Source organism: Zingiber officinale, chromosome 6A, assembly GCF_018446385.1.
Source record: "Zingiber officinale cultivar Zhangliang chromosome 6A, Zo_v1.1, whole genome shotgun sequence".
Taxonomy (NCBI): Eukaryota; Viridiplantae; Streptophyta; class Magnoliopsida; order Zingiberales; family Zingiberaceae; genus Zingiber; species Zingiber officinale.
Genome location: NC_055997.1, coordinates 134,344,805 through 134,359,737, shown reverse-complemented (window position 1 = coordinate 134,359,737; position 14,933 = coordinate 134,344,805). Strand labels below are relative to the sequence as shown.

The window sequence follows — 14,933 nt, the reverse complement described above, 5'->3', positions numbered from 1 at the left end:
TATTCTCATTTCCATCAAAACTTAAGGAAAGAGATGAATTTCATCCATATCCAAATTTTTAGATTTCATTCTCAAATTTTAATTTCATTCCTATCAACTAAATATAAAATTTAAGAATGAATCTATTGTCTCATTTCCAAATCCTTAAATCAAACGTCACTTTAATTAAGGATTTTAAATTTTAGATTTTTATTTTTTTTAAATAGTTATTGGATAGACGGCGGCACTGATAGTATTATATATATAATTCCATAAATAAATAAATATATATTCAATTTTTTAAAACTTTTTTTATTTAGTTAAAGAATGGCATTCTTAAACAACTATAAAAATATATTTTTTTTATTTTATTAATATATAAAGAAGACCGTATTATGAAATTACAAAGAATATTAAAAATATACTGGTGTATTTAAATATTAATTAATATTAACTATTATGTATTTTCAATTTATCCATGATACAAATTATTCAAAATAATTGAGAATTTATATAGAGAAAAATGATACTGCTTAAATAAAAGTTCATCTGCACGAGAAAGAGAATTATTGTTTGGTTGAATTTTCATTTCTCATAATTAAAAACGATGATGTTTCAGTTACAAATTGATTTGAATAATCTGCACCATTTCTTCATCCTTTGATCAGATGCTGCAGAAAAGTATAAGAACATTGTCCCACTGTCATCTGCAAGCCCAAAATCCATGGAAGCCAATAGGAAAAGTGAATTGTTTGGGCACTTCAAGCTTTGCTATCACTGCTTCATCTTCTCCTATTATTCTAGCATCCAATATCACCAAGTAGCACATTTTCTTCTCGACGGCATACTGGCGAAAGAACAACCCAACAACATACATAAGATCAACCACAAGTGATTGACAAGTGAAGTAAGACATCATTACCTCGACAACAAGAACATAACCATCATCTTCCTCCATGCCTTTAGGAACAAAAATAGGCTCGCCAATAAAAGATCGGTTCACTACCGACCATGACTTGGCCGATCCGTCACGCATGTTGACCTTAACTACACTGTCAAAGGGGAAACAAGGCAAGAAACTTCGCCTGCCAGAGGTCGAAGCAGCATAAATGTAAGTGTTTGGTTGCCCACTGAAGGAGGGATGGATGGTAGGGAAATCCGCAGGTTTCTTCCATCGGCTTGAGAGATCGTTAATGGAGCAACTACGACAAGTCCCTTTTGCATCCAACTCAAAGGATACCTGCAAGAGCTTTAGTTAATGGTTGTGAAGATCAAGTTACGATCGAGAACATGGAGTACTACTACCTGAACCAAGTGAGGCATCATATCTTCCTTTTCGTTGATTATGTTCATGAAGGTAGGGTCGAGTTTTCCAGTGTGCCAATTGTATCCTGTAATACAAATGTTTCATGTTCACTAACATTTTAACAAATTCAGTATATTTTGAGCAGTTTTTTACCAAACATTTTTTGGAAGTTGAACCACTTGTAGGAGCAAACAGAGATTTGCAGAGATATTTTCAAGTTTCCTGCTGCATCCATTTCTTCGAACGCATTGCCGACGTGAAGTGACCATCTCTGCCATGGAGCTTCGATGGGCACAAGCCAATTCCTTAGTTGGTGGGTGTGCTGGGAGAAACGAGGAAGGACGTAGATAGGAGTGGAAGGATGGGTTGGATCCACAGCCAGTGCTGCTATCATTGGGTGCAGACCTGACACTGCAAGTAAAGACCCTGTGTGCTCCTTTTTAGCATGAGCCTGCTTGCTTAATTGTTGGAATGATAATCAAGTTGATCGGAAAGTCACCGTGGATATCGAGTTTGATGTGGTTTCCGAAGAGAACGTAGTGGGTATCGGTCAAGGCCCAATCATGGATCATCAAGTGATCAGGGATGGTGAACTCCCTCTTCTCCTTTACCTCATAGTTCTCGTCCAATTCTAACAAACAAAATAAACATCCATTCAGCCATATCAGTACTCATTTGACAACATTGCAAATGAGCCAATAATATTATATAAAACCAAAAACACATTACAGAGAGAAAGATCCAACTATTTTGTAATTTGATTATCAGAAGTACTCATTATTTTGTGAATTTTTATGTTAAACACTTAGATTTTGTCAATACTTGATAAACATTGTGTAAATTTAGTCGTCATTTTATGCACCGAGACAAGGCGCCATAAATAGCATGCCACATGAGATTCTAGAAAATACAAAAGTTAAATTACAAGGCACCAAAATTCGGAGTTGGAAGGTCCAAAGAATGAGTCTGAGAGTTGAAATTATCCAAGGAAGCAATAGAAGTCAAAGTTATCAAGTGGCATAGATGCTTTGGTTTTAGCATTTTGGAAAAGATTGATAGAAAACATCTAAAGTGAGGTCTGAGTTGAAGATGTTTGATGTTGTTGAAGTTAGAGAAGCATAGCGCCTCGCCACGATGAGAGATACTGGAGTCCATATATGTAGCTAGAATTGAAGACAAAGTTGAGGATACTTTAATAAGATCCAAAGTTTATGATGTCCAAGATCGAATCTAAAGAAGGAACCTTCTAAAGTGGATAGTATTTGGAGAAGAAATTGGACTAGGAGACACTTATAATCAATGATATCCAAGGTTGAAGTTGAAGTTGGCGAGTTAAGCTAAGTAAAAGAAAGTGGGTTCAATCAACCCATTATAAAACTTGAAATTCATAAATATTAAACCAAGGTAATAAAAACAAGCTTTAAATTCATTATATTAATGAACTTTAAACCATAAATTGATTAAAAAAATGCTAGCGACTTCTAAAAAATTGAATAATTTCTCTCGAGTAGTTGATTATGCTTTATCAAAATCTATGTACATTATGATATTTCATGTTCATATTAGATTATTGCCTTTGAATAAATCTAGTGCCAGAGATATAGAAACACATTTGGAGTCAACAATGTCTAGATTAGAGCTACAGTTAGAGATGTCCAAGGTACAAACACCTACAGTCAAGTCTAGGGATGCAATTAGGTTAGAGATGTGCACCAAAAAATAGATGCTTGGAGCCCGGAGTCATTGAAGTCTAAGGTTACAATTACGTTTGAGATGCGAACAAAGTATCAGATGCTTGGGTCATTATGGTCCAATGATTGAGTTGGAGAAAAAGTCACTTGGTGTCGATAACAGATAAGGATGATATTGGAGGTGGAGATATGCTTGGAGTTGATGGGCAACCTTGGAGTAAAACATATCAAAACTAAAAACTCATAATCGATGTCTTCTGAGGCAAGATTTAGAGTCAAAAAATATATAAAATCATAGGCACTTAGAATTTATGACTATCATGACTGGCAATGGAATTAAATGTATAAATTGATGGCACTTAAGGTTATAGTTTGAATTGAAGGAATTGATAACACTTTAGATGAGGGCATCCAGGCTTGGCATTTGGCATTAGTGATGTCCAAGGTTAAGTTGGAGATACCCAATGTTAGAAATGAATTTGGCATCTCTAATATCAAGTTCGAGGCTGGACAAATAGATATTAAAAGATGGAAAAGCTTGGTGTCGAACACGCCTAAGTTTAAATTTAGAGTCAAAGGACTCAAATTAATTAGAAAGTATAATGGGCTTGATGACATCCAAGGTTGGAGTTGATGTCAAAAACATCCAAAGTCAAAAATGCTTAAGTTGATTAAACTCAAGGTCAAAACTAGATTTGGATATGGATGGAGGTGATAATGTCAAAGGGAACATTAGAGATTGACAAGGGCCCTCTCAAAGTCAATGATACCTAAGGAAAGTGTTCAGGTGTCATAATGCACAACAATTTCTCTTTATGTCACCAACAATGCCTAAGGACTTGTTTAACATTCAAAGATAGGACAAAGCATTGTGTTGTCCAACCAAATATTTTTGCCCATAGCACTGACGATGAGCTTCTTAGAGTTGATAAAATCCAACAAAAGTAATGTTTGGAATTGAAGATATTAAGTTCAAAATTGGCTTTCCATAGCAATCAAAGATGCAGAGCTTTAGATAGTGATGCATTTATCTTATACCATCATCAAGAGTAGACTTAAGGGGAGCTCATCACCCTTCCCTCAGGCCAATGATGGACTTCCTTAACACATTATTGTGTGGGTATATTGTTGTCATCATGATGCATGGATCAATCTGCATGAGCATCCTAAGGTGTATGTGTCTGCTCAAATCCAAATATGGGCATACCAAAGTCTATATGCTTCATGTGTGTGTACTATCTACTATGGTCTATGTGCTTCATTATTTTTTTTTGGGTCTGTAATCACGGGTTGTCCCCAATCCACATTGGATGTCAGACAATCCTCGTTGAGGTCGAAGCAACAAGGTCAACCTTATTAGGTCATTAATTCATTATCCATGAGTTTATCAAGCTCTTTGTGTTTCTAAGTAGGGGTGTAAACGAATCGAATCGAGCCGAATATGCTGAAAAACTTAAGGCTCGAATTCGGCTCGAAATAGGTATATTCGAGTTCGAGCTCGATTCGAAGCTCGAAAAAATTAAAATGTTTGATTCGAGTTCGGTTCGAATTAGGATTCGGATTCGAGTTCGGCTCGAAATATTCGAACATGTTCGCGAACTATTCGAATTATTACTCGAAAATAAGTTCGAAAGACTCGAAATTTTTTTATTTAATATATATTTAACTTGTATTAATTAATATTAAGGCTCGTGAGCAGCTCGCGAGCGGCTCGAACAATATAATTTGGGCTCGAGTTCGGCTCGAAAAAAAGTTCGAACATGTTCGAATTCGGCTCGAATTCGATATATTCGAATACGAATCGAATATTTTTCGAGCCGGCTCGAAAAGCTCGCGAGCCGGCTCGATTCGTTTGCAGCCCTATTTCTAAGTCCTCACTGTGCAGATAAACTGAGATCTTTATGCTGAGATTTCATTTGATGCAGTCTAGCATATATAGACAAGCAGATCTAAATACTCTGATTTAACTAGATCCTTATCACCATCAAAAAAATTAAAGACTAAGATCAGTTTACAATTTTTTTGACATTAATTCTTAGAGGACCAAAATGTTATCAAAATTGGAATAAATCAATCTATCATTCAACTGTTACATCAAGAATCAAAAACCAAATTAGGCTTGCTTGATTAGTCTTGGGTTAAATTCGGAGTTAACTAAATTTGTTTTTGTTCAACTAGAAAAATTGGAAACCAATTAGGCCTTTTTAATTCAACTGAGTCCCAGGTTTAGAAACATTGATACATCAAAGTCCTAGTAACACAACCAACCTTGGTCTGAAATAAAGGGAGCTAGATCCAATAGGCTTTCAGCTAAACGTAGATATTTGAATTTGTATAATGACACTATTGAGAAGGGGTTTAACTTTGCCACTAGCTCCTGTCCTGAATATGAAATAGTTCAAATTAAATGTAGCATGCGGACATCCTGCGGCCAATGTAGCAAGGGGAAATCCTCATTATTAGTCTTATTTCCGTTTTGATGTTTGACTAAGTGAGCTTTACGTAAGTGATTTATATTTAACAGCTGTTCGAATGTGCAAATTGTCTTAGGTTTGATGGATTCAAGCTAGGATGATGGCTGGCACTTCAAGCTAGGATGATGGCTTTTGTCAACCAAAGGCCCTTAAAGGTTAACCTACTAAATTCAAAATTGGATTTAGATGAGATTTTTTTTTTGGTAAGTTGGTAAGTTAAGTTGACAGTTATCTTCAATACTATCGAATGCCTTGGTCAACCTAACATGATTGCTTGGTTAACCTAGCATTAAAGATAAGATAAATCTCTCAACTTTAGCCATTGAAAACTCCCTACAAAAGAGTCAGAGGGTCAATACTCATGGCAACTCTCTAATTTTGACAATTATTTTTCTCTAAGAATACCTCTAAGCAGTTTAGACTTTTTAGGTATCCTTCGTATGTATCATCTTATGTATACACATCAGGCACTATTCAATAACTCATTATTCTCCTAACGCTTAATTCGTATATAGAGTTTTTCTAAGTTTGTCTTCATTTTCTCTCTTTTAGTACTCCAATTCTTATATAGTTTGTAAAAGCGAGGTATAGATCTAAGATCAATTTGGAGGTTTCATTCTCTGAGAAAGATCAAAGATATAAGTGAATTTTGGTTCTAAGGTTTCATCTATCATATAAAGTTTCTCATTGTAAGTTATATTGGGACTCTTGTTGCAATTACATTAAAATTTCTTGTTGCAATTACTCTAATTTTTCCATCGCAATCTTAATTTATTTTTCATTGCAGCTTAATTAATTCATTGTTGTTGTAACTTAATTCCTTATTATTTATCTTCTATCTTTTCACCAAGTAACTATATTTAATTACTAAACAACCAGCTTAACATTAATTAACCAGTCTAGTGCTTCTAATTGATTTTGTCATTGCAAATCTAATTTATATTCCCATTACATATCTTATTTTTTGTTGAAACTATTTATCAGTCATCTATTTATAATATTTTTTTTCCGTAAGGTTTTATATGCACTTATGTTTTCACACACATGCGCTAAAAAAATATTTTCAACCCGTCTATCCACCCCCTCTAGCTGGTCTTCTTTGATCTTTCAATTGATTCCAAATCTTGTTGCTTTATACTTGAATGACCTACATTACAACTGATATTAAGAGCCTCAAACTATATATTATATTGAACTACTTTACATTCAATACCACCATCAGTTGGTAGCAAAATAGTACTTAAGAATTTAATTAAAGTAGCGCTTAGTGTAATGGTCGACAACAACAAGAGCATCTCCATCTTTTGTCTCCTTAACTACCTTGACTTCAACAATGAGAAGGTGAAGATGTACACATTCTTCAAACATTACTTCGAGAAGATAATCACTCACAAGCAATGATTCACTGAACAAGTAAAGAACTTTGGTATGCCATCAAAATTATGCTTCATTTACTCCTAAGGATGGATGAAAGAAAGGATGGATTGCATGAAGAGATAATAGATAAAGCAGTGGTGAAAGAAACTATAAACGTAATTAGCATATATATGCACCTCAAGTAGAATTAGATGAAGCTACCAAATCAAATTTTGGAATGACCTAGATGAAATATTACAAAAATATTCCATCAAATGAAATGATTTTAATAGTAGGTGATCTAAATGGACATATCGGAGTGAAAAATGAGGAACATAAAAAGGTATATATCAGTTATGGATTTGGAATGAGAAATGAAGAACGAAAAATTATATTACATTTGCGATAGAATATGATCTTATATTAGCTAATACATTTTTTTAATAAAAGAGAAAAACACTTGGTTACGTTCAAAAGTGAAAAAAAATAAATTGCAAATTGACTTTCTTATGATTAGGAAGAAGGATAGAAAAATTTGTAAAGATTGCATGCTCATCCCTAGAAAAGCCCAACATAGATTAGTAGTTTTGGATATTTGCCTCAAGTATAGTATCAATAGAAGAAAAATATATACGACTCCTAAGTAGTGGAAGTTAAAGGATGGAAGCAAAACATATTTAAGGAGAAGGTAGGAGTACAAAGTATTAGCTGAAATATATAGTGACTCTAATATGACATAAGATAAGATGGTATCAAAGTTAAAAATAGTAGCTAAGAGTGTACTTAGTGAGTCAAAAGGACAAGCACTACCAAATAAAGAATCTTGGTGGTGGAATGAGAAAGTATAAGAGAAAGGAAGGGAAAACGAACTTATAAAGAATTATATATTCATAAGAACGAGAAAAACTTAAAAAAATATACAATAGTCAAGAAAGAAACTAAGACAGTTTTAAATGAAACATAGAATGCAACTTTTGACTAGTTATATCGAAAATTAGATTCAAATAAAGGAGAAAGAGACATTTATAGAGTAACTAAAGTGAGAGAAAGAAAGACAAGATTTCTAAATAAAATATATTAAAAATTAATTCAATAGGGTACTAGTAAACGATGGAGAAATAAAAGAGCGATCGAAAATGTATTTTTATCAACTTTTTAATGAAGGTTTAGATGATCAACTTAACTTAAGTAATTTAAGTAGGTCAAATAAGTAAAAAAATTTAAATTTTTATCGTAAAATTTAAATTTCATAAGTAGAACAAGCTAAATGAGATGTATAATGAAAAAACCATTGGACTGAATGATATTTCGATAGAGATATGAAAGTGTTAGAGTGTATACTAAAAGCCTAGCTTTTGTAAACATTTATTTTGAAATAAAGAATCACATTGGTCAAAAATGTCTACATTTATATGCTAAGTGTAGTTGTTCAATTAATTTATATTGTAGATAACATGGTGTGTGGTGTTACACACAGAAGATCATGTTATCGGTTCTTTATAAATTATAAACAGTAGCTCCCGACTAAGATGGAAAGGAACAAACCATTGGAATAGTTGTAGTGTAATTAAGTATTAGTTTATCTTGACTAATATATAGTGTATTGAGCAGGACCATTTAAGGTAAGTTCTTTTTATACTGACTTAATAAAAGAACAAGACCTTAGTTATTATAGAAGTGTGTGCTCTTAATCCTAATATAATAACAAGCACATATATTTAATATTTATTTCTTTAACTTATCAAAGGGTGAGATTTAGCTCGATAAATCAATAGGCCCGATAAGTTGGGAAATGATATTACTTATAGTGTGTGTTGTTGATTATAGAAGGAAACTGTGTCCTACTAATCTAGGTTGAGAATGCCCCCAAGAGGAGCTCATAAGGATTGTCATGTTAAACCCTGCGGGTGGACTTAGTCCGGCATGACGATAAAGTTGAGTGGTATTACTCTTGGACTAAGACATTAATTAAAATGAGTTGTCAGTAACGCAATTAATTAGTGGGTATCCGATATCTTAAACACAGGGAGATTAACACACTCATGATAAGAAGGAGCCCATAATGTAATTTGGGATTGGTGCGGTAGTGCAATAGTAACTCTCTAGTGGAATGAGTTATTATTGATGAACTTGAGTTGTGTGTTCGGGGCGAACACGGGATACTCAAGCTCATCGGGAGGTCAAAATCAATTTCTCCTCTAGGTCCCTATCGTAGCCTCATTAATGCCTCATATTCACTAATGAAAAGCTCATCTTGGTGTCCAAGAGGGGGTCGGCCATGGCTTGGTGACCAAGCCATAGGGGTCGGCCACTTCCTCCTCAAAGGGGTCGACCCTTTACTTGGTGCCCAAGCAAGAAGGGGTCGGCCACCATAATTCAAACTATGAGGGGTGTTTTGAATTTTTAAAATCTTCTCTTTGTAGATAACTACAAGTTTTAAAAGAGAGATTTTAAATTTATAAAAACTTTCCTTATTTGAATTAGGTCACATGGTTTAAAAGAAAGTTTTAAAACTTTCCTTTTTTAACCATCCACATGGATTTTAAAAAGAGAGTTTTAGTTTTAAAACTTTCCTTTTTTTGTAACCATATTAAAAAAGGAAATTTTAAATGAGAAGTTTTAAATCTTGAAACTTGGTTTAAAATTTTCCTTTTTTAAAATCCACATTAGGAATTTAAAAGAGAGCTTGTAAAATTTTATAAGAGCTTTCCTTCTTTGCTTATAAAATTTTTACAAGATAATTTTTTCCTCTTTTAAGGGTCGGCCACCCTTGCTTGGTGCCTAAGCAAGGGGCCGACCAATCAACCATTCAATCAAGAGGAGAAAAAAGGAATTAAAAAGGAGGAAAGGAAAAACAAGAGGAAGATTTTAATTTTTATAAAAATCATTCCTTATTTGCCTTGGGCAAGTATTATAAAAGAAAGGGAGGAGAGGTCTCATGAGATATCAATTCTTATTCTCTTGCTTGTGCATCCTCTTGTGGTCGACCCTCTCCCCTTTCCTTTCCTCTTGTTCTCTTTTATTTCTTTGTGGTGGTGGTGACCGGATTTTAGGGAAGGAGGAAGGAGCTTTTGGGTGGTGTTCATCTTGAAGGATCGTCGCCCACACGACGTCCAAGAGAAGACGAGGAATACGGCAAAAGATCTCGAAGTTATTAGCATACAAAGAAAAGGTATAACTAGTAATTGTTTTCCGCATCATGCTAATTTTTCTTTGTATGAATTCCAAACACAAGAGACATATGATTCTAGAGTTTCGAATTTGTGATTCGAGTTTGTGTTTTTTTGTTTTTCGAATTTGTGATTCGATTGTTCTTTTTGGTTAAACCTAGAGTTATATAAGGAAATTAAATATTAGCTTTCCTTAAAAGGCTTTGTCTAGGCGGTGGTGGATGATCCCATACCCAAGAAGGACTAGTGCCTCGTCATGCAGTCCTGGAAGCCAATTTTGGAAATTAATATTTAATTGAATTTATAACATAGGTGGATTTGGATCAATAATGTTAAGCATCGTTTGCGATACAAATCTAAACCATTAAGAATAGATAAGTTAAATTTGGAATCAATAATGTTAAGTTCCGTTTGCGATTCCTAATTTAATTTCTAAAGAACACAATAGGTTGTCTAGGAAAGGTTCGATACTTGTACAAAATTTTTGTACAGTGGAGCCGGTATGATCTTTCTAGGACCACCCAACAGAAAATGCCTAGGGAAACAAGGTATTGAATGACTTACAAAATTATTTAACATAATATTGAAAAAGAAAAAATACCTGAGCAATGAAGGATAAATACTCTAATTCCCTTATATAAGAAATAGGAGACATATAAAATTGTACAAATTATAAGGGTATTAAATTAATGAGTCATACCATGAAACTTTGGGAAAAAGTAATAGAAAAAAGATTAAGGAAAGAGATCGTTGTAACCGAAAATCAATTTGGGTTCATATCTGAAAGATCAACAAGAGAAGTTATATATCCTCTAAGTCAACTAATTAAAAATATTGGGAGCAAAAATAAAATCCCACATAGTATTCATTAACTTAAAAAAGCTTATGTTACAATACCGAGAGAAATTATATGGAGAATTATGGAATAGAGAGGTGTTAGCCTAACATATATTGAACTAATTAAGGATATATATGAGAATATAATAACGAGGAGAGATTTTAAGTGGATTCACTAAAGTATTTCCAATAAAAATAAGATTACATTAAGGATCAACCCTAAGTCTTTATTTTTTTACACTAATTATGGGCGAACTAAGGGGAGTACTATGGTGTATGTTGTTTCCAGATGATATTGTTTTGGTAGATGAGATGTGAAAGAGTAAATGCTAAACTAGAATCTTTGCAGTAAACACTAAAAGTAAAAGATTTTAGGCTTAATAGAATAAAAATAGAATATATGAGATTTAATTTTAGCAATATTAGACGTAGTAAGACAATTGTTAAGATAAGAGATGACGAGTTATTTAGAACCGAGAGAGCTTTAAGTATTTAGGATCATCTTAATAAAATGATGGAGGGATTAAGAGAGAGATATAACATAGAATACAAGTAAGATGATTGAAATGGAGGATAACATCGGGTGTTTTATATGATCGTAAAGTACTTCTAAAATTTAAAGAGAAGTTCTACAAAACGACGGTTAGACTTGCTATGTTATATGAAGTTGAGTGTTAGGCTATAACTCGAACATATGAGTAAAAGATGAGAGTTGCAAAGATGTGGATGTTAAGTTGGATGTGTGGACATACGAAGATGAACAGAATAAGACATGAGAGCATTAACGATAAAGTCGAAGTTGCATCTATTGAGGGAAAACTCCGAGAGACACGTTTAAGATGCTACGAACATGTGCTTAGACAACCAATAAATACTCCAGTAGGCGATGTGAAACTATGACAAATACATACATTAAATGAAGAAGAGGAAGACTAAAAAAGACTTGGTTAACAACCATAAAATAAGATAAAATTTATTTAAGTATAAATGATGATATACTAGGGGATAAAGCTAAATGACTCGCCAGTGGGATAAGTTTTGGTTATTGTTGTAGACTAATATATGTTATTGTAATATGAATACGAAAAATATAGAAAGAAACAAAATGTTGATGATCAATTTTCTCATACAATGGAAGTTCACTTATATCAACAAATAATGAGAGGTGTTCCAATAAGAAGAACAAAAAACTATAACAGGAAATTGAAGATATGTGTGCTGCTTGTAAGAGGATGGAGGAAGAAGTTATTTTTAAAAAAATGGAACTTGTTATCATAGAAAGTAATTAAAGGGAAGATAAATTTATGATGAAGGTGGGCGAAGATAAGAAAAAATCTCAAGAAGATAATTCGTAAAATAATTCAAGAGGTGGGATATACAAATCATTTATTTCTAGAAGGTTCTAATCTATGAAATGCCGTGATAAATGATATAAAAATTAGATTACTTGTGGGATTTAAAATTTTAATTAGTTACTTATGGTTTGATTAATGATTAAGTTTACTTGTGAATATTTATTTATATTAATGTTAATTATATGATATTTTTTAATTAAAAAATAGTTGTATTTAACATTTTAAAATTTTAATTTATTTGAAATGTATTTTCTTGCAAAATAATATGTAGATGAGAAATATAAAAATGAATTATAATATAAATTTAGAAATGGGTTTATATATGAATTTATAAACAGAATCATAAATAAATTTATAAATAGACTAAAATAATATTTGATATGCTATTTGAAATCAAATAATGACAGATTTAAGATAAAATTAGAGATGAAATTTGAATTTAAAACTAATATCATTTGGCCAAATTAAACAAATTTATAAACGTCTTTATAATCCATCTCTAAGATTAGAAGCGAAATATTTCCGTCTCAAACTTAGTAAGGAGTTTTCAATAACAAATTTTTGAGACAGAATATTCTGTCTTAAACTTTTGTTAGAGACAAAAAAAAAATAGTGTTCAAAGACGAATTTTTCCATCTCGGAAGCCATTGTTTTCTTGTAGTGACTATTGATAAGTTATTCATTTTGGAATATTAAGTTAATCTTACAAGAATTTATACACAATTGTGTTGCGACAAAAATTCACTTAAAACTAACAATATTATTTTTTTAAATAAATGTAATGATTTAAGACGTAGAATGTATTTCAACAATTGACCAAAGTACACACTTAAAGTTGCGGAATTTCCATAAGGCGCACCTAACTTTTATATTTCTAAAATGATGCACTTATTTCCTATCTTACCTTTCCGCCAACCACTGTGGGGTTGCATTTCAAAAATCAGCACCTCTTTAGTGCTGCATAAACTCTAAAATCAGCACCACAGTGGTGTTGTTTTTGAAATATAGTGTTGTTTTTGAAATATCAAACACCACCATTGTTCTTTGAATAACACCACAAAAATTGACAGGAGGGGTAAAATGAGAAACAGGTGTGCCCTTTGGGAAATCTAAAAGTTAGTTGTGACTTCTAGAAATTTTGTAACTTTAAATGCGCCCTTTGGTCAATTGCCAATGTATTTAAGATGTATGTACCATAGAAAGTGAAGTTGGAACGAGGGAGCAGCATGTCTTCGGTGTTGCAGGTGAGCATCACCAGTCTCTTCCGCTTTGGATCGATCTTATAGTGGGCCAGCAACCTCTTGTCAGGCATCTTGAATATTCCTGCACTTCCGACAAACAACTCGATCAAGATTGTGTAGGAAATATCGAAGGGACAGAAAACCATTTGAGGATGAATGGAAAGCCGATCGTGACCTCTCAATACAGGCTTCAGCAAACGTGCTGCAATCTCCACCGCCACGCTGCCCAACCCACCTCCTCCTCCGTCCTGCCTCCGCCCTGGCTCAACTCGGTAAGACCCAAGAAGATCCGCCGGCCCCACGGTGTCCAGCGTGGCAGGGTCGATCTCGTAGGGATCGCCACCCTCCCACAGGCACATCAGCCTGCGGCCCCACCGCAGCACGCTGGTGTTGGCCACGTTCTTCATCACCTTCAGGTTCCCCAGCCGCCGGCCGCCCCGGAGCACCGAGAAGGGCCCGCGGTGCGTGAACCGCCACCGCCCCGTCGCCTCCTCCCGCTCCTCCCGCTGCGCCTCCGTCGCCACGTAGCGGGCCGAGTACCTGCACCGCCCGTCCTCGCCGAACTCGAAGGCCCGGAGGTAGCCATGGCCGTCCAGGGGGTTCACGGTCGAGCCGTGGTCGTCGGAGAACAGGCCCGGGCCGGTAAGGTAGTACGTGCCGCAGGGGAAATCGGGCGGGACGGAGCCACGGACCGGACGGAGGAGGACCGGTTCGGCCGCCTCGGAGCGCTGGGAGGCGAAGAGGAGCTGGTAGTCGCGGAAGGCCGCGGTGGCCGAGTCCAGGTCCGCGGGTGACGTAGCAGCCGCCGGGGAGACTGAAACCGCGGTGATCCGGCCGGGGCTGGCGGCGGAAGGGATCGAGATCAGAAGGTTGGGCGGCGGTTGCCGGCTGGGGAGGTAGCGTTGGGGGCGAAGTGGAGTGGCAGAGGTCAAGGCGAGCATGATCAGTGTGGTCTTGGTTTTCGTGCGGGGAAATCAATGGAAGAGTAGTGAGTAGTACACTACAGAATCAGAAGTAGAGATTGAGCAAGAGGAACAAGAAGAGGCGCCATGATTAATGTGCTCATTAAGCAAACACTTAACACATGGAGTCGTTTCCACTCTCTACGCTTTTAATTTATTATTTTTGATGCTGGCGTCTGAATTTTCTCAGCTCGAATTGAGTCGTTTACACTCCTAAGGCGTTCGAATGGACAAACATGTGTTTTAAATAAGTTTTTTTTAATAATTTTTAATATGCCACTAGTATAAAAATTTATTATTCTTTTCTTAATTAAAAAATCTCCTTACACATCTCAAATCGTATTATTAATTTTGAAAGAAAAAAAAATTAAATTTTCACTATTATTTTTAACTAACAATCTCAAATCTAATGGTTCGAACTTTTTGTTTTTAATTTGGCAAACCTCTTTAAAAAAAAATATTACATTGAAGATGCTCTTATACTAGGAGCATTCACTTTAGTTGTTTTATAATATTTCTAAAATTTAACGTAAATTATCTATTTTATTAAATATAGACAATC

At 34.7% G+C, this 14,933-nt stretch overlaps 1 protein-coding gene across 2 annotated transcripts; it reads right to left on the bottom strand.

Moving 5' to 3' along the window:
- Positions 1-539: 539 nt before the first annotated feature.
- Positions 540-14,580, bottom strand: LOC121998231 (carotenoid cleavage dioxygenase 7, chloroplastic-like). Of its 2 annotated transcripts, none has more exons than XM_042553038.1 (7): positions 13,585-14,580; positions 13,363-13,491; positions 1,785-1,916; positions 1,439-1,696; positions 1,285-1,370; positions 902-1,219; positions 540-826 (listed from the first exon to the last, which is right to left on the bottom strand). In XM_042553038.1, exons 1-7 carry the CDS (start codon positions 14,348-14,350, stop codon positions 683-685), a joined length of 1,833 nt encoding a protein of 610 aa, XP_042408972.1. In that variant the 5' UTR covers positions 14,351-14,580; the 3' UTR covers positions 540-682. The 2 variants fall into 2 exon arrangements, with proteins under 2 accessions (XP_042408972.1, XP_042408971.1); XM_042553037.1 differs by having other exon boundaries at positions 543-826; positions 1,439-1,711.
- Between the last annotated feature and the right edge of the window lie 353 nt (positions 14,581-14,933).